The sequence below is a fragment of the Perca fluviatilis genome, chromosome 19 (assembly GCF_010015445.1).
Source record: "Perca fluviatilis chromosome 19, GENO_Pfluv_1.0, whole genome shotgun sequence".
Taxonomy (NCBI): domain Eukaryota; kingdom Metazoa; phylum Chordata; class Actinopteri; order Perciformes; family Percidae; genus Perca; species Perca fluviatilis.
In genome coordinates, this window is record NC_053130.1 from 14596535 (window position 1) to 14616584 (window position 20050).

The 20050-nt window shown below is 42.8% G+C and overlaps 1 protein-coding gene across 5 annotated transcripts in view; it reads right to left on the reverse strand.

Moving 5' to 3' along the window:
* Positions 1 to 6781: 6781 nt before the first annotated feature.
* The window catches only part of LOC120548287 (transcription factor COE3), a 67347-nt gene continuing 54078 nt past the window's right edge, over positions 6782 to 20050 (reverse strand). For 2 of the 5 annotated variants that reach the window (XM_039784421.1, XM_039784422.1), the window contains exons 11-16: positions 16716 to 16804; positions 11661 to 11726; positions 11260 to 11431; positions 10688 to 10873; positions 10095 to 10262; positions 6782 to 8790 (exon numbers count right to left, since the gene is read on the reverse strand). In XM_039784421.1, coding sequence (XP_039640355.1) covers positions 8759 to 8790; positions 10095 to 10262; positions 10688 to 10873; positions 11260 to 11431; positions 11661 to 11726; positions 16716 to 16804 — 713 coding nt within the window. In that variant the 3' untranslated portion in view covers positions 6782 to 8758. The remainder of the gene's footprint in view (positions 8791 to 10094; positions 10263 to 10687; positions 10874 to 11259; positions 11432 to 11660; positions 11727 to 16715; positions 16805 to 20050) is intronic. The other 3 variants (XM_039784424.1, XM_039784423.1, XM_039784425.1) reach the window with 2 other exon arrangements.

Here is a 20050-nt window from a genome sequence, read left to right on the forward strand (position 1 = left end):
CATTTAAGCCAGGCGCACTCTGAAGTGCACTGTAAGCACCCTCCTTTTTTGCTTGTGGCTAAGTAAATTCTATGGAATGCTATGAATTTAGCAACCAGAGATACTGATGTCTGTAGAGGTCTGTGTAAAAAACAAGTCCAGCATCAAAGATTCAAACATGCTGCCAGTAATTGGCCATTTAATTGCTTAGGTACCCAAGGAATCTCTTAAAAAGAATTCAGACCTTTTCATTTTTTTTTTCCATTCCTACATTTTCATGAGATTTTAGTATGTATCAGCATTAGTAGCAGTGTTATTATTATTATTGTGTCTGTATTATTTTGTGGTGGTACCACTTCTGTACCATGCTGGCTCAGATATAAAAAAAAGGAATTAGATTAAAAGAGGCGATGAGACGATCTCATCATCCACACTGTTCATCTCTGTGAAACCTTTAATTTTGGCCTAATATCTGCCTCCATTTCAGAGAGAGAGACTACAGGAGTGCATGAGCTGCATGCGCGTGAGTGTGTGTGTTTGAGCATGTGGCCATGCGTGTTGGTGTGTGCACATGTGTATGTCCATATGTGTGTGGGTGAAGTGGATGATATTGAGTCTGACTTCATAAATCACCCAGACACTGATAAACTCCCCATGCACCCACACACCGCTAATGGGCAACCCTTAAGGAGTGTGAGTGTCTCGTGCGGCGTTTGATTCAACATTTATTAACCCCCTCACACACACACACACACACACACTCTCTCCCTCACATACTGTACGACACACACTCATTTGAGCCCCAGAAGGAGTGAGGATATGGTTGGTGGCATCCACAGCGTTAGTGCGAGGTTTTGACCTGGCCGAGCTGTATTAATCACGGCAGATAGTAGCAAGATACATTTTAGCTTATACAGCCACAACAACAACAACCTCTGCATTTCCTAACATTAGTTTCCTTCTCATAACTTATATCCTGTCTCCAACTCCCCACTTCCCACCTCATATCCTGGCAACCCACCTCATTATAGAGCAATTTTCTGCCCCCACATCAAATACAAACACACTCTGTGCTTCCATCCCTTGCTCTTCATACATGTCGGCTCATAATTCTAATGTTATCACAGCCAGCACCCCTTGGTACGAATCACAAGCTTAGTGGGGACTCTGCAGAAGTGAATCCTGCAGCCACATCAGTGATTCATAAATAGCTGCTTTTATTCTTTCCTAAGAAGTGCGTATGCTTAAAAATAAATAAGTGTAAAACTTTTTGGAACGTATTAACTCAGCTGCAAGCAGTGCACTGCTGCTTGGAAGCCAGAGGAGTATCCGGCATGCAGATAGGCCGTGTCCAACAGTCAGACAGACAGACAGATAGACACAGGGATAGATAGCTGGATAGACAGACATTAGGCTGGGGCTTGGCTGCACTATCAGGTTTCCTCCCCCTCTGTCTGTCTGCCGGGACAGCCTGGCCTCGGAGGCCCTGACACCGAGGCACCACGCAGCCAGCCACGACAGCTGCCACAGCAGCATCTAATACCAACACACTCCACGCTATGCCACAACTACAAAGAGAAATATCATTTCAAACATGGCATACTTTGATGCTCTTGTAATGATCTTTGTGTTTTGAGAGCGAAAGCGGGAGGATGGAGGATTTGTATGGTGCCCTTTTTTTTGTTTTGTTTTGTTTCTTTAGAACAAAGAGACCCCACTCAACATGAGCAAGTTTAGGACAGTGATGATGAGATAGAGCAGGATTAAATGAGAAAGTAAAAGAAACCCTAAGAGGTATCAGCATGTGAGTGTGTGTGTTAGTAACCTTGTATCAGTGTGTCATTGTAACCTTATGAACTCAAGTGTTGGTCTGGGGGTCTCTAATTAGGAACGGCTGATGAACGACCATACATTACGTGAGAGCGGGTGCCTGTGAGTGCGTATCCCTGCATGTATCAATCTGTGACTATGCAGCGCGGTTGTCAGCGTGGTACGGAGAGTGTCTCAGCCTGGAGAAAGTGCAGGTCTAGCCTTGGTCATGTTGACGGAGGGGCGGCACTTCAGAGGCTCCAGGACCCCATGGCACCAGTCTCCCCAGTCCCCCAGACAGACTGGGAGCATCTGGGCTCTGTCAGCGCCTCTGGCCCCCGCAGACTCCGATCTATATGACGGGGGAGAGGAGTGGATTGGATCAGGGAGAGGGAAAATATGAGCCAGATTCCTCAGCCTTGTACAAAATGCATGCTTGGCTCAGTTAGCATGTTACATGTGTGTATGTGTGTGTATTGCTGCATTAAGGCCTAAAAACAGGTCATAGTGATTAATTTTGTATGATGTGAGATAGGGCGTTATTGATTAGCGACTAACGTTGGAAAGGTCCTCTCTGTAAATCGTCCAATTAAGCTTTAATTAAAAGTTTGCAGCTAAAAATATGCAAAGCCCGTTCTGAGCGAAAAAACATCAAGATTAGACTGACAGATATCATTCCAGTTTCTTTATGAAAGCAAGCAGTGATTTGATCAAGTGGATATAGTTCCTAAGCTCCGCAACATGGAAACTGATACACACACACACACACACACACACAAGACTAATTAATCCATACACTAAATTAGGAATATAAATTCTGGTCCCAATTTAACAAGGTCAGTTTTAACTTTAACTCCCTTTACACTTTATTTAACTGTGTTGGAGAAAAAAAATGAAAAAGGGGCCCTATCAATGTGCTTCGCTTATTATGATTGACGATTGATGATTAAGTCCTCCAGCTGACACACACCACCAAAGCCGGTGAGTTGGAATTGGATGTGACACATACACAGTTCTGCGTGTTAGGTAATTCGTTGACGAGGGGCCAAATTCATTTATGGAACAGCGGTATTGGCAGGCATGGACACTCTCTGCAAAAACAACGATAATCACAGAGGTTTGGCGCGGCGTGACAAGGACTCTTCAGGGAAAGGCCCTTACACGCTGCTTTGTTGGCCGTTCCTCCCTAAGATGGAGGGAAACATCCGCCACTGTTCTTAAGATGAGAGTCGCTCAGACCAGGAGGAGAGAGGTTTATGTAAGGTGTGGATGATGTTTAAAGAAAGGCTTGATTAGCACTTGTTGGGTCTATTTTGATGGAATAGTCGTTCATTACAATATCTGGAATGTATAGATTTTTATGTGTAAATATAAATTTAGCTTTAACTTTTTGGGGGAAAGCACTAAGTGGTTTTTTTTGTGCGGAATTGATGAAATAAAGGCTCTGATAAATCCTCTGTAATGAAACATGAGGGGGACCCTGTCTCAAGCCATTTAATCTCTTTTCGCATTCTCCATTTTTTCTGCTAATGAGCCTTATTGACAATCAAACAGAAGCTGTCATCCCCCAGGATGCAACACTCCCAGCCCCTGCGTGTTTGTCATAGTGTCCTGGCAATCAGAGCTGCCTGCAAGACCAGGCTGGCAGTTAGTGGTTCTCACAGCAGCACTGCCTGAAAATGGCACACTTCCTGTAGAGTTGCAGCTGCCACCTCTGCTACTTCCATTACTTTCTATAGCATGCAGATGTTGTATCAACATTCCCTGCCAAGGGGACTGCAATAACTGTGAGATTCATGCCATGTTTCAGAGGCACGTCAATTTCTCAAGTGGCACAATTAAAGAGGGAAATACAGTACCAGGTTTTTTACAGGCGCTGAAATCGGAAAAGGGCTTTTTCACTTTTTTTCCAAAGGGGGGCTGTTTCATAAGGGTTCAGAAATCCACCCGATTTTTACTGCCCTTTTCCTGAGTTGAGCTGCTCTGTGAGCCTTTGTGCGGCAGACCTGTCGTGACCCACAGCGGATATGGAAATGGGGCTAAGGTTTTATGGGCCAAACGGATTGGACACAGTCAAGCTCAGGGGGCATGAATATTGGATGTTATTTCTGCTCCCTTTTTATGTAATCCATTGCCAATACATTATTAATAGATGATATCATATCCAGAACTACTGGACAAAGCACTACAGAGGGGTACTATGAAAGGAGCTCTATGTGGTAGAGACTATGGCAGAAAATATAGTTCAAGTGATATTATTTTATCACCGTAGCCTAACATTCCCTGACCAGGCAATCTTTACAGTGTAATGTTTGGACTAAGTGAAGTTCATAGAAGGAAAATATAGTGAATACTGTATTTCTACCAGCAGTAAATCCTGCATTTGTGGGTTTGAAATGCACTGAAACATTGATGACGTATCAAATGACACCCAAATACAAGTTTAATGGATTTTTGAAGCACTGGGATACTTTGCTCATCCTCCTTGACTGCAGCGAGTGAAGTGGAAATCTTTGCGAGGATCTAGAGTTTTCCTTGCAAAGCTGACTCCCAGTGTACAGTAGCAGGGGAGCAGTGTCTTATCTGATGTACCGATTCACAGTCTGGAGACTGCGCTAATGTGGGACTGTTTTATAGAAAAGCGTCGGATTCCCTGTTTTGATTCAAATGTGGAATTGTACAGAAAAAGGTCAGACTTCCTATTTTAATTCATTGTCATCTCAAAGTTATGATCTCTAGTTGTGCAGTTTTAACGAGTCGGAGTCACAGCAGCAGAATCCCTCTCATGTATAAACTTCATGAGAGTTGCAACCGCTTTTTTTCCCCTTCACAGAACACATCACTCAGCGGTTACACAAATCCTGTCTGTCCGAGAGCAAATCCTTAAAAAGTACTTCTCAGCACTGCCCATCGAGCAGAGAAGATAAACTATCTTCCACCTTTTAGTTTTACGGCCTGTCTTGATACTGTATACATATTGGCAGAATGTATAAGCCCCCTCAATAAGAGTTACATAGGGAGTTGATGTGTAAGGTAATATTCTCTTTTTAAGGTCAGTTTGAATTGTTTTTTCTCATGGGAAACGGCGGATTGATAAAGAGCAAACAAAACCTCTTTTCTGAATGCTTGTCCTCCATGGCCTCAATGAAGGTTTCATTCCTTTATATCATCCAGCCCAATTCCCAGCATGCACGGCCATTGTGGCTCTTTCAACTGGAGCTCTCCATTGACTGGCTCATTGTCCGGCCGCTCTTTTGTGTGTGCTATCACCGGAGCACAATCTTTCACCTGAACAGCACAGGAGCGCAGCCTGGTCACGTAAAGCTACTGAGTCACCCCTGTAGATGCCAGGCTGCACAATTAACCCGGCACTAATTAAGAAACGTTCAGTCCGTATACTGTATATCAACTTTTAAAACTCTCCAGTGATGCTTGTTAATAACGCGGTTATTAGTCATGCTCAGGCAGCCTGCGTCAGACAGAGATGTTCAATATTACCGCTCAGGCTTATATTATTGAGAGGAGTTTTTTTTTTTTTTAAATATAACAATGCACGAGCAGATGTTTGAAGCATAGCCCTCGGCAACACTAGGCTAGTTAAGATCGATATTGCTCTCAATATTTCTTTCCTTTGACAGATAACCAGTACTGAGGAAAGTCTTGATAAGAGTGGCAACATATGGATGTGGCGAGCCTCGCTTTCTTTTGATTGCGTGACCCCTTGACCTTTGCCTGTGTTTGAGAGGGAGGCAGCCACATGGTACGGTGGGGGTCTGTCAGGCTCTGGTTATGGGGCATTATTGACCCAGGATTTATAAATATTTAATGCACACATTAAGATCATGGTGGAGGGTGGCCATTAGAGTTCTCCAATAAAGAGGCTCTCACAATGATTGAGTGGTGTGGCAGAGCTAGTGGCTGGTCATTGGGTACAGAGAAACCTGCTGAGACAATATACTGTACCTCGAGCCTGCCTGCCAGGCTTCAGAGCTCTTAAAACTGGCAACAACGGAGCAAACTTGGCGTTTTTTGATTGTACTTTTACGCTCAGAATTCACAGAAGTCTTCTTTTTTTTTAATTTTTTTTTTTTAACTTTACTCTGTTGGTTGTTGTTTCTGCGATGGGACTTTTTTCTTGGTTTCATGTATTGGGCAGTTAAGTCTAAATAAATATACAGTTTGTGCAACATTTTGTCATTGAATAACAGAGACAGCAGTGAGCAAGGCAATAGATCCAAACCTGTGTATGTGTGTATCTGAAACAGATAATGCAATGTCAGGAAGCAGATGTGTGGCAGTTGTTATCAGACACATTGGATTATCGAGGGAATGATTTGAAGCACAAGGCGATCGCAGCTGAAAATTAAATCGCTCTTTTGAGTGCATCTGTCCTTTGCGCTATCAGCAACTCCTGGACTATCTCCCGTTGCCGTGAGATCTGTGCATGCTGGCTGACATAATAAGCTGTGATATGCTGATTGCCACTCAGGATTGCCGTTGTTTAATTGTGCATTAAAGGCAGAGGTGGCCTCGGACAATGTTGCCTTGATGAGAAATTGACATTTTGTGACCTGCTCTCCGCGACCACTCAGGATGCCAGATAAGATGCTCAGTTGTTTTTAAGGAGAACCACCATTCTTCCCTCAAACACTTCTATCCTTCTGTTTGACCCACTTGATGAGTATAGATTTCACAGGGCCCCCCCTTTCAGCGCTCAAACTATAAGAGGTTCAAAACGATACCAGCCCTTATAGACAAAGGATAACCTTGCTCTTTCAATGTATTGATTCTTTATTAACTAGGTGGCTTAATGCAATGAAATGAGGGATTTGAATGAGCCCCATTTGGGGTGCTTTGAATAAAAAGCTTGCACTGTTTATGAATGACTACAAAGAACCTTTGAAGCACCACAGATGCAGGATATGCTGATACAAAGACCAGTATGAATATGTCACAATGTCAGAGTGCTTTGCTGAAAGAATATGAGTAAAGAGCAGTTTTCATCTTTTATGGATGTTACACTTTTCCACAGGTTTCAAACAGTTATCTCTATGGCAAAGTCTAAACACTACAACTTACAGACGAATCACAGGTTTGTCTTCAGAAGTTTCTACTGTCTTTTTTTCTTTGTTCTGATTGTCAGTTTGTCTGCCAGCCAAACTGTACTTAAAACTGAAGAAGTCCACAGTTGAGGAGCTATTGTGTTTTTACTGAAAATTTTAATAAAACATCACTTATTCATTTCTGTTTCCATTCCAAATGTTGACATTTTTAAATTTTCTTCCCTGTAAACACATGTAAGCTATGTGGCAGAGTCATAAGTGGTGAGTAAAAATGACTTCTATACATTCTACAAAACAGAAAAAAATACAACCACAAATGGAGTGTTTTTTTTTATCTCCAAGGTTGTCCCTCATGCACATTAGTCTCTATTGGATCTTAACAACTATCATATGGGTCACAAACAATTTATTTGACAATACAACCAACAAAGTTTTCTCCAAAATGGTCTGTATAGATAATTTAAAATCAATATAAAAATAAACAATGAAGTTTGACTTCCCCTTTAAAAAATGGACAGAGAGTCTTGACGGAGTAACACAAATTTTTGAGGATACACATGAAATATATGCACATTGCATTTCATCAAATACAAAAAGAAAACAAATGAAGGCAACAGTTCTTGGCTGAATTATCTGTGCTGCATCACTATATTAAGGGCATGACGATTAATACATACATAATGAAAAGCAATATACAAAATTTCAGAGATAAATACATTATTTATAGTTGATATGTTACAAAATTTCCCTCAGTGAGCGCAAGTGTGTATTTGAACAGAAATATGACGATGAACTACTATACTCCTACATTCTCAATGGATTTTAATTTTGTTTTTTAAATGTTTTTTGTTGATCTAAAAGAACATGAAAAAGACAGATGTATAAATATTTAGCACAAGTTTGGCAATATCACAATAGTCTACAATTTTTAACCACATATAAAACACATAAGGGAGTTGGAGCTAGAAGGGGGAGACTGCTCCTCATCAACAAGAAACAGACTTCACAGTAGCCTAGGAATGCATTAATATACAGTGCTAGCAAAAAAGTTGAAAAACATGGCAAAACACACTTGCTTAAAAGGAAGCTCTAGACATGGAAGTACATCATATTCATCAACAGAGCAGTGTTTTGCACACATCAGTGTGCTTGTTGAATCAAGAGGATTTTTTTTTTTTTACTTTTGAAGATGATTTCTAGCTACAATAAATTACAAAATTTAAGTTAAAATGCAGGAATGAAACATGATACAACCTTACCCACCCAGCCCCACCCCTTTTACTCGTATTTGTTGTACTTTTATGATCAATTTTCTACATTATATATCTCATATAATTTCCAGTTGAAATTCAAACTGTCTTGGCCCCTGTGTATTTTTCTCACACATAAAAATACAAAAAGTCACATTATAAAGACACACAACTGTTGTGAATCTATTAAAAGAGAGTTGAAACAGAAAAACAATTTCTGAAGTTCATTGGCAAATGTACTGTACATCAGTGTTTTTACTTTACAACCAGATGGTGAGTCCACAGAGTCCCTTCCAGTATTGAATGTGTGGTTGATTGGACATATCCAAGGCCGAAGCACAACCCGACAGGTATACAAAATAAACCCTTCATCATCCCGTGTCTTCTTCAAGGGTGATCAAATGGGGAGGGGGGAGGGGGGAGATAAACAAACAAAAAATTCCCACAGAAAAAAAAATATTGTTCCTCATGAAATCCTTTTTTTTCTGCAGGTTTGCAAAAGTCATTTAAAAGAAAAAAACGACATTTGTTTTCTTTTTTTCTCTTCATCTTTAAAGACAGAACAAGCGGTTGACTATACATTACACCAGCGTTTTTGCCGTGTGCTTCTGTGAAGTGGTAATGTGAAGACTGGTGCTTGAGATGATAAAAGTGCATTTACATTGGAGGGACAACCAGGCCGGACATGGCTGAAAAATAAAACAGAAGGAAAAAAAAGATTAGTTTATTTGCTAAAAACAGATATGGATATAAATATTAAACATTTATTTAGTAATTTGGTGTAGGTGTGCATGCATGCGTGTGTGTGTGTGTGTGTGTGTGTGTGTGTGTGTGTGTGTGTGTGTGTGTGTGTGTGTGTGTGTGAGTCCAGCCATCTGACAGTGCACAAGTGCGTGAATGTATGCCTTAATGTGCCTGTTTGCGTATGTGCCTGTGAGTGTTTGCCGTGTCGGCCAGCCTGCTGCTGCACGTCCTCCTAACGGGGCGAGTTTAAAAACCTCCCTCCTGCTCTGACATTTCAGCCCCCAGCATGCCAGTCTTGCTATGTGTGATATTTCTCCTGGCGTTGGGGTAATGGCAAACAGTGGCCCAGACTCCCAGGAGACACGGCCGTGGTGACGGCAGAGCAACAACACGGTCACTTCCCACAATGCCACAATGCTACAGTACTAGACACTCCTCAGACTCCCCTCAGATTCCTTCTATCGCTTTCTTTCCTCCCCTCATCTCTTTATCCTTCCCTCTCCAACACTGTGCAGCACATTACTCCTTCATTTCCACATTTCCCAAGTCGTGCCTCTGTGTCATTATCTAAGAGAGATTAGGGAAGATCAAAGGTAGCTTCCGTTATTTTACCAAGACCATCTGCTTAGGATATCATTAGCAACTGTACCTCACCCTGAGAGTTTATATATTCAGTACTTTCACACGTTTTAACAATTAGGCGACTAGTGAAGTGCTGGGATGATATATTATTATATTGCTCTGAGTATATTTGTAGAGTCATGGTTGAAATGCTTTTAAGTTTGCCAGCGCAGATGATGGCAAGGCATTGCTCATTAATTTCTGCACAACATGTATTAATAAGTATGAACGTGTAGCAAGATGAACTTTAATTTCCCACTTCATTAAGCCCAATGTTATTAATCTTGGGGCACACACTACGGCTAAGCTTGTTTTCAAAGTAATCATGTTGGTCATGACACATGCACAAAACCTAATAAACATAATTACTAAAACAATTCGGGGAAGGTCTTTTCCTGCGACATCAGAGGGGATCATTTGTATAAAAGGGCAACAAGGATGTATGTTTGCGTTGCACAGACGTGAGACGGCGCTTGCAGTCCTATACTTGCGTGTGTGTGTGTGTGTGTGTGTGTGTGTGTGTGTGTGTGTAAAGGCATGCTCTGTGTGAGTGTGTGTGAGTGTGAACTGTAAGGTGTAAATTGGCCTGTCAAAATGCATATTATATTTGTAATGATTAATCCCTCACCAAACCGGACAGAGGCCTGAGCAGCGGTATCTGACCAGTAGTCCGTAGGGAAGGGATGAGGGGGTGAGGGGGGCTCACCTTGCAGTCCGTTGCCGTTGGCGCTGGTGCAGGAGGGGGGTGGGGAGGCCTGGGGTCGGACCACAGGGGCGAAGGCGCTCTTTTGTTTAACTGCAGAGACGATAGGGAGGGAAAGGAACGAGGGAGGGGTGAGAGTGAGAACGTGCTGTGAGTAGTGCTGGAGAGGGAGAGGGCAGTTAAGGTAAGGCTAGGATAGTATTACTGCCAGGGGGGATACATGATCAGTACTCACAGGCCCCTACCATCAACATCTTGTCCGGTTGAACAAATACACGTGGCATATGGTGAAGTACACATAAAAATGAATATTCCTGCTACTCTACGCTACATGTGTGTTCTCCGAAGTACTAAAACTAAACAAGCCCCCGTGAATGAATAGTAATATATTATCACCATCAATAATGTTATAACCCTGTCAGAAGTGATTCATAGAAGTGAAAACGAATGTGGGAGCTGGAATTAAATCAGCAGCAGCTTAGTGCTACTACAGCGTGCGATAGTGGCAAGCTACTCACTTCCATATGGGGAGTTGGCAGAGGATCCGTTGAGGAACCCGGGGGAGCTTGGCACTCCTAGGTTCATACCGGCATTGCCGTAGCCATTCATGCTGTTGCTGACGGAGTTGTAGCTCGACTGCTGCGGGGTGCTGCTGGAGATGTAGCCCCGGGGGGACACGCTGCTGGTGTTCCGGCTGTAGCCCACTGAAAAACATGGGTGGAAGATAGAAAGGGAAATTCATTTCATTTATTTCTTTCCTTCGGTACAGTATTTACCAGGGAAATGTGCACTGATTACAGTAAATGATAATGGGGATTTACTGCTGCAATCTAACATTTTTATATCAGCACATACTGCAGATGCCAGTTTAATAAAAAAAAAAGAATGTGGCACTTAATTGAACCCTTTAACTGCCTGTATTATAGGTGAGGATGGAGGTAGTGAACTCAGTGTTCAAAAAAGAAATTTCTATCTATTTTCACATTTTAATGAGTGTAATTGAACTATTTCTCATTTTGCTGCAAAACCCTGGAATCCCCTCAAGGACCCCACTTTTAAGAACCACAGAGTTATACCCTAAATCACATACCTTGGTCATTCCCTTGTGACTCAGACACATTGACTGCTAGCTGGCTGCTGAAGGAGTTGACTCCCATCATGCCGTGGGAGGCTGTGTTCGCGAGAGAGGGGATCTGGTTGTGGTTGCGGGGAACGCTGTACAGGGCCTCGGCGATGTCAGCTGCCCTCTTCAGAATGATCTCCTGGAAAGCGCAGAGAAGGCAGAGGTTTTGTTATTTATGGTTGTTTTTTTTTATAGCTGTGCTGTTGCTTTGATGCATGGTTCATGGCTATATGGTTAACTCACAATGCATGTAGCCTACATTGTTCCAGATATAGTGATGAAAATACCCTTTGGTGATACTATCAGTGAATTTGCAATGGTTTCTTATTTAGCAGAGGTACTGTATAAGCAGCTGTGTGGATACGGACCTGATTGTTGTGGGGCATTCCATACAGGGCTTCGACGAGATCAGCCGCCCTCTTCAGTAGCACCTCCTGATAAGGAAAACAGGGAGTGTAAAAGTTAAGACCCAAACAGATTATGGTTGAGACCCCAGTGGTCCGTACAGTAGCAAAAATATCAAAAACAACATTACACGGCAGGGTCGTAGAGAGCTTTAGAAATGTTTACATATTCAACCGCCTAAATAAAAGCCACCCTGATTTAAGAGGCACCAGTGCTGCATTTATACAGCACTACCACTTTGCTCCTTCCAACCATGCAGAGCAGTGAATAATGTTCCCTATCTTAATTAAACTGGCATAGTCCTTTAAAAACAACACCTCACCCCTGATTCTGGGCTTCACGTTTGCTCTGTAGTTCAGCGCTGAGTCCCCTCTCTTCAGAACAATAAAGTGAATTAGCTCTGGGTTAATCTAGTTCTGTTGTAATGACATTAAGGAATTTTTCAATTAACCTCTTTGACTGGCTGTTGCAAAGGACTTCACAAATGACTTCCCATCCAGCAAGAGCTGGGTGCTTGTGCCTTGGGGACACGGATGCTCAGGATGTGGTCTTATCCATGTCTGCATGCTTGCCCCCGCTTGACAATGCGGATTAGCTGTGTTGCTTTGGCTCTTAACACTGAAAATGAGTTGGCCCTGGATCCTGTTCCCCCCACTCTGTTTCGGGCTTCCAGCTAGGTGGGGTTTGGCCCGTTCGTGTGTCTTTATCTGCTCTTTGAATTCAGCACTTACAATTAAATCCCTCTCAAGCAACCAGACTGCTGTCTTTGTTTTCTATAATACAGAAGGCAATATGCTCTATGAAAACCCTTTACTTCTTTTAGAGTGCATTTAATCTGACAAAGGCAAGTTGCAGACATGACTGTTGCGTGTGTTTTTTAAAATGCCTGCTTGTTGTCACCTGCTGTAGAGCAGAGATTTGTAGACTACGCTGTTAGAACCCTGGTTAAAAGCAATGCAAATCTGTCACCAGAAACATCTCAGATGGCGCTTGTTTTCTTCCCACATTCACTGTGTTTTCTTTTGCGGGCCTCGGTAATTTGTCTGAAGTGTTCCATCACTTGGCAATAGCAGTGTGGGATTAAGACGGCAGCTGCCGTAAATGAATGTAAACACAGCCTTCGCGCCTTCAAACAGCGGCCTCCAAGACTTGGCCTGCATTTCCAAACGCACAGCGTATGTAGTGTGTACGGAGTGTGTGTATGGGCCCTTTCATCCTGAGGAGCATATCTAACACAGTCCTTGATTTATCAAGATGAATCACTGTAGAAGCCACTTCCAGCGTATGCCATGCTCTCTTATAGAAACATATCGCTTAATCCACCCCAAGCTACCGGATGGGTGGCTCTTAGAATGGGCATTTACCTCTGAAATTGGTGTGTATGCTCAACGTTGCATGCATCTAGTTTGCATACAAATAAAGAATTATGGTTGTCGTGAGGCAGGTAGACTAAATGAGAGGACCAGCTGTCTTGATGTGTTCTCATCAGGCAGAACAGATTTCTCTCTCTCTTGCTGAGTGAGATAAAGTGGTTTTCTTTCTTTTTGTCTGCAGTTAATAATTACCAATAATCTATTCTATCATATTTCAAGATCTTCTACATGGCTCTCAATTTTAAACAACAATTAAAGCAATTAAGACTGTCGCGTTCGCAAGCCATGTTTCATTCTCTGTAAAACGTCCTCTCCCTCCTTGTCCATATGGTACTTTGCAGCAGTGACATAAGGACAGCTTGGAAAAAGGAGGAGAGAAAACGATATTGCCTCTCATCCTTAATCTGTCGTTTACCGCGTGGTGTCTTAACTAACCAAGCTGACTCGCACGGCTATGCTTAAGTGCAACCTAGTCATATCCGAGGATGATGAGAAGTGCTGCACCCAATCAAGGAAGAAGTTTGTTTTCTTCTGACGAGACGCTTTCATGCATATCAGCTCACGCTGTGAATACGATTAACACGGAATAGTGTTCTGAGGGCATTTCCATGTAAATCTCAATACTACTCCTGCATAAGTGTAATTGGCTTTCTTGTCATGGAGACATATCAGAACACGCCATGTTAAATTGAAACAATTAAAGGCCTCAAATGATTTCTGTTGTTCTGTGACAAATGCGTGACAGATTTCTGCTATTGTTTGCCTCGCTTTGCATAAAGGTCTTGTGTTCAACAACTGTTTAAATGGAGCTGCTCAGATGACAGATCACCTCCGATTTAGAGGTCTTTTTTTGTTATTGCCGAGAAAAAAATGAGAGGAAGCCATAACAAATTATGTTTCATAAAGAATATCTAACAATAAGGAGAAGTGGTCTAAAACAGCCCAAATGTGATTCTTCAAGCACTAGATTAACATGGATGTTGTATTTATATTATCACAGTTAATAAAAGAGGGCCTAGGTTATGTAGCTTGGAGTGCTAATGCCATTATAAAACTGTAAGGCAATTACTCTGTTAGCTCTAGCCTGAGGTAATGAATGCATTTAGAAGCATAGGGCCATTAGATGAAGGTACTTCAAAGAGCACAGGAAGAGAGATTCATTTAAATACATGGGTAATTGCTTGACATGAACACATTTGTAATATTTTCTCCTTGTGGATTACACAAAGAATTGGAAAAGAATGGGCTTATGCTCATTTTGGAAGGAAAGAAAGGAATCCAAAGCAATCAGCTTAATAATAAAACAATATTGAGTTTCCACTTTTAATTTCATAATGAATCTAATTTGTTACAGAAGAGAGAAATTGAGTGTGATATAATGTGATATCCAGTCTATTTGTCCATTACTGCCAGAGGGCACAAAATGGTATTATAAATTGTCTTTTTTATATTATGAATAGAAAATTGTTTTATAACAAGATCTTAAAAAGGAGGGTGAATTCCAAAGTCTCTCTTCACTTAACGCGATGCCCGCAAACCAATCTCCTTTCTCATCACTTGACTGCTCACACTTATTACTTTCATATTCACCCTGGACTTTGCATTGAATTTTTATATCTCCACTCCTCCCACAGGGTCAGACTGTCATCTACGATGTTGTCTTAGAATTACGAGGTAAACTTCAATCAGAGGCAGCTTCCCCCCTTTTTTCTCTGTGTAGCAACAATATTAGCGTGCATCCCTTGCTATCCATGAGCACTCCCATATTGGCTTTCTGTCTCCTTACAATTACCACGTGTCTTACTGGTCCCAGGGAGAAGGCTGGTGGAAATCAATATAGCGCAGTAATATTATCAACTGGAGGGTGAAGTCATGGGAGGGGGGGGGTAGAGGCGGTGAGTGGACTTGGTGTCGATTTGCCTTTCTGCTAATGCACACCGTGCGTCCTCCAGCTTTATCATCTTTTTATAGAGTCTCCCAACATCACCTGCACCCTGTAATGGCTGTTCTCTATATGCTGTTTCTGTTCTCATTCCAAATGTACATGCAAGCGTCAGCCTGCCGCGGGCTGTTTTATTGGGAATGTGCTTTTGACCCCGTGAGCTGACCCTCAGATGGCAAGCTTAACAATGACGAATCACTTGGTGGGATCATTTACATGCCCCCTGAACCCCATATTTGGGTCCATTAGAGAGCAAATCAAATATTTATGTTGTTTATTGGAAGTGCAGGGTTTCATCTCACTCTGTGATTGTTTCATGCAAAGGCCGGGAGACCGTGCTATATTAAGTGTATGCACACCCAGGAAACTAATCTTGGGTTCAGTGTCAAAATCTGTCTCACAGCCAACAACGCTTTGTATTCAAGGAAAGAAGTAAGGTTTCTTTGTAATAAAGCTGTGTTTAACATTGTTGCTCTCTTTGTTTTAAAGATGTGGATTTCACAAAGACACTGACTTTATAAAATGGAAACAGTGTAGCTAGATTGACCAGTGATGCCTGTGGAGACAGAAAGCCATGTGGATATTAAAGGCAAGTGTACTTTACCTTTTGGTCTACGTTTACAGTTGAAATTAGAGTAACATTTCATGTCTAGGTGTTGTTTCCTGTCTCCACGGGGACTGAGTCTAATTGAAACACTTCATATACTGAACCAGGGACTAGCTGTGATGTTCCATTTCTCCACATTGCCTTGGTCAAACATCTAGAGCTACCACACAGTCTGTTCTTTATTAAATTGTCCGTTGGACATTAATGATATTACTGTGTTGCATGCTGGGATTTAATAGATAAGGTCTTTAAAGGTTTTACAGTATTATTAAAACTCTGAGGTGGCCACCACTTTACCACATGCCAAGGGGTTTTGAATGTACTAATCAGTTATATTATTACACTTGACACATCTGGAACGTCAGTCACCGGAATGGTTACTGGCAGGGTGGCAATTAGTGAAAAAACAGATAGATTTTATCAATAGGAAATAGAGAGAGTAAGAGAATCAAAGGGAATGGTAAGAGTAAAAGAATCAAAGAGTTTCTGCAGGGGAGGGAAATAACAAAAAAACATGTGCACCTTAGTTTTCATGCTCAGGTCTTTCAATATGGCAGCCTATTTATGTGCCACATCGGTGTGTCTAAAGATGATGTGGCTTTCAACTCCTTCACCCAGGTTCAAAAGAAAACAATAAGAAAGCCAAAGCATAATAACATGCAGTCTTTGTCTATTAGCTGCAGTAAGACTAGGGGGTTTACGGCACAGGGTTCTGTAAACAAAAGATTAAACCAAATCGAGCTGCAGAAAATGAAAGGAAAACATGAGTGGGGTAATGAGGGTGCAGACGTCGTTTCTGACCAGATTACCATCTCCACAGACTACTGGAGAGGAAAACGCCTGATTGAGCTATTTTACCACACAGAGAGTTTACGCCTCTCTCCACACACAAAACCAATACCATTACCACGCTGGTTAGTGGGTAAGCCACATATGTGAAGCAAAGCAGTTACGGTTTGGGGTCACAGTGCTCTGCCTTGATGGTAATGTTGTTTTGTTTATTTGTCACATTCAGAGTATTAAGGCATTATAACCCAGACAGCTCCGTCTAATTGCTGTTCTGGTTTTTTCCATGCTGCAGAGACACTGTACTGACCTTTGGTAACCTCTCAGGATCGCCGGGGTGTCTGGGGATGACCTTCTGCAGCCTCTGGAAACCATAGTCGATGGTTGGCTCATTCAGGGCTGAAAGAAAGAAAAGGGAAAATGAAAATTAGAACCATTTCAGGACTCATTTTGCCAGAGACAGGAAGAAACTAATTGAGAAATCTGTTGGAGTTTACAGAACAAAAGTCATTTCAGAATGCCTAATTTCAAAGAGACCTCAGGGGCAAGACAATGTTTTATGAAACATCCAGGGGGGGACATGTGATGGAAACTGACACGGGTTCCTCTGACACTTGTGTCACCAAGTGTTATTCCATTAACAGCCGTGATGACCTACATCAGTCTGAGAATCCTTCAGAGGGACCCTCCTTTTTATCTGCTTCAGAATATTGACTACAGCAAACTACATAGCGGGGGTCTTTTAATCTAACCGAGCTTTAATAATCTGTGAAAGGCTGTCCACACATTGATCTAGTGTAAGTTGCTGTCATTTCACCCTTCTGCACCAACTGTACTGCAACACTGGGCCCGTGAAATACGGCAGCAGATCCCATGGAGCCATTAATCTCTCCCACCCCTCAAATAGTAATCTGGGGCATGAGGCATATTGGGCGATGAATCAGAGGCACAAAGTAAATGAATCATAACCCAGACTTTGGTGAGATCAGGGCGTTTTATGTCTGACAGTCCTAATGGGTAATTAAAGGCTTCCTTACAGCTCCGCCTGATTCTAAACAATCATGTGTACACTCAGAGGCAGGACCAGGCGAGGGAGGGAGGGCAGAGGAGAGAAGGAGGGGAGGAAAGGAGGAGAGCAGTGTAAAGGGGGAAGGAACGACTTAATAGAGAACATCACTTCTCAATGTAGATATCATTTTCAGGAGAGTAACTCCGTCGAGCAAGGCGCTTCATAAATCAATGGCTTTCTATGGAGACTAATAAGAGCTGCCTGCCTCTATTCATTGTTCAGCCTGTAATTTGGCCCATCACTCATTACTCAGCATGTAATTTCAGCATTAACACCACACAGCTCGCTGAACCTGCTGAACACCAGAGAATGTGAAAGCAAGCAAACGCGCCCCCACACACACACACACACACAGGCAGGCAGGCAGGCAGGGCCACTGAAGCACGAGCCGGGGAGTCACGGCAGGAAAACGAACAATCATGTGTCTTACTCCTTCTTTTGTTCCCTCTCATCTAAATACACATGCATGCATGCTCACACGCTCACATACTGTACCTACTCACGCATATATACAGCAGTCATGTACAACACACATACGTACAATCGAACACATGCACCCCTTCTGCCAAAACCTGAATACAGTAATTGCCAGCTCGACCGTGATCACATGGAGCAATTATGTGTTCAAGCATGGACAATGCGAGGTGCTAATCAATAGCAAGGATCTAGCTTGCAAATACAGTGGTATTCAGACCTACTGGCCAGGCACACCTGAATAAACCCCAGACCACAAAAACATACACTGCTGGAAATCTGATTTGACATGTCATCATGCGTCCCGAAACGACAAAGGTCCGCTTCGGAATGTGGGTGAACGCCATCTTCTCCTTAATAAAGGATTGATCTGCCGTATTGATTGTACATGACAAGGCTGTAGCAAGGAATTTGCCCCCTTTCTTTTGTTATTTCCACCCCCTTTCTTATCTATGCACTCTGGCAGTCCGGTACATGTGTACACACACGAGCATGCATATGTGTGTGTGTTGTGTGTGTGTGGTGTGTGTGTGTGTGTGTGTGTGTGTGTGTGTGTGTGTGTGTGTGTGTGAGTGCATGTGCCCGGCTGAGAGAGTGTATGTGCACGGCAGCCCTGCCAGACCCCGCTGCTCAGTGTGATGTAAATTGTGTATGTGTAAAAAGCACTCCATAATCAGGCCATCCATCATCAGAGGCTGTCAGTGGGCTCTCTCAGGGTGATACATCACGCTTTCCTGTCCTCTGCCTCAGCTGGGGCCTACACAACCCGCCAGGCATGCTGGGAACACAGCCGGAGAGAGGTACAGTACAGGACGAGACCTAGGTTTGGAGAGGTTTGATGTGCCTTTCCAATGATAATGATGCCCCACTGTAAATGCGGACCTAAGAATTATGATGAATGTGATTCGAAGGGTAGGGTATCCTGTACCATTAAAGAACACTTCAAACTGAATTGTATCAGCAGTTTTTACAGTTTACCGTATTAAATGCCAACATATGGAGGAATTTAAATGTGTCAAAAATTTTATTTAAACTTGTCTCAGTGTAGGTTTAAAACATGGCTCAATGTTCTGCAGTCGCAGTCCAAGCGTCAGGCATGATCTCCACATGTCGACATGTCGCCATCTCATCTATCATGGAGATGATCTTTGTAACAACCCCGGCGTAATGAAATTGGTGACACAGACCGCCATCTGCTATTGATTTCATGCAAATGCTTTTGACAGCTGATGGAGACTTGCATTAGTGCTAAACGGTGCTGTCAGTTGATGAGTTGACAGTTTTGTAGTCATAGCATGTACACTGGTTCAGACAGACAATGTCAATAATCCTGTAAGAGCTGCTGATGATATATACTGAGCACTTATATTCAATCCGGACAATAAATGTGTTATGTGTGTATTCATCGCAGCGCTCCGCACATTTTTTCTTCCAGGCAAAGATTTTCTTTCATCTGCTGAGCTTTTACAAGAGTCATTGGGACTGCTCTTCTTACTTTTTCTTACACCACACACATTGACAGCAGCCTTTGTCCCCTGTTTACACCAACCTCCCCCCCCCCCATGTCTTTTTTAATCCTTGGCACATCATTATGTTCTGACTTCACACTCTGTCGTAAACTTTACTCTCTTCTAAAGATATAACAGGCAAATCTAGCTGCTCTCTGATGCCCTTGCATGACTCCATGCATGCCAAAATTAGTTTGGCCCTCCTTGTCCTTCCAACACAATATGGTGAAAAGGGTTGGGTGGGGTGGGGGGTGGTAGGAGCGTGTGTGTCCCCCCCTTACCCCTCCTGTAAGGGGTCTCAGTCGCTGCAAGGAAACATGAAACCCTCCACACACATCCCATAAATCCTGCACTGGGTGGGGAGTCTAGCCGAGGGGAGGAGGGACAGAGGAAGGTGGGGGGAACTGGGGGGAGGTATGATAGGGGTTGGTGTGAGGGGGGTCGCTGGCACGTTCCAGTCACGCCCGCTTCCCGGCTCGCGGCCAATCAATACCACTTTCCTGTTTTAGAGGCGGGTAATTATGAGGTGGAGAGATTGTGTGACCTCTCACCCCTGCTGCATTACTCGCCTGATATTAAGATAAATTGCCTGAT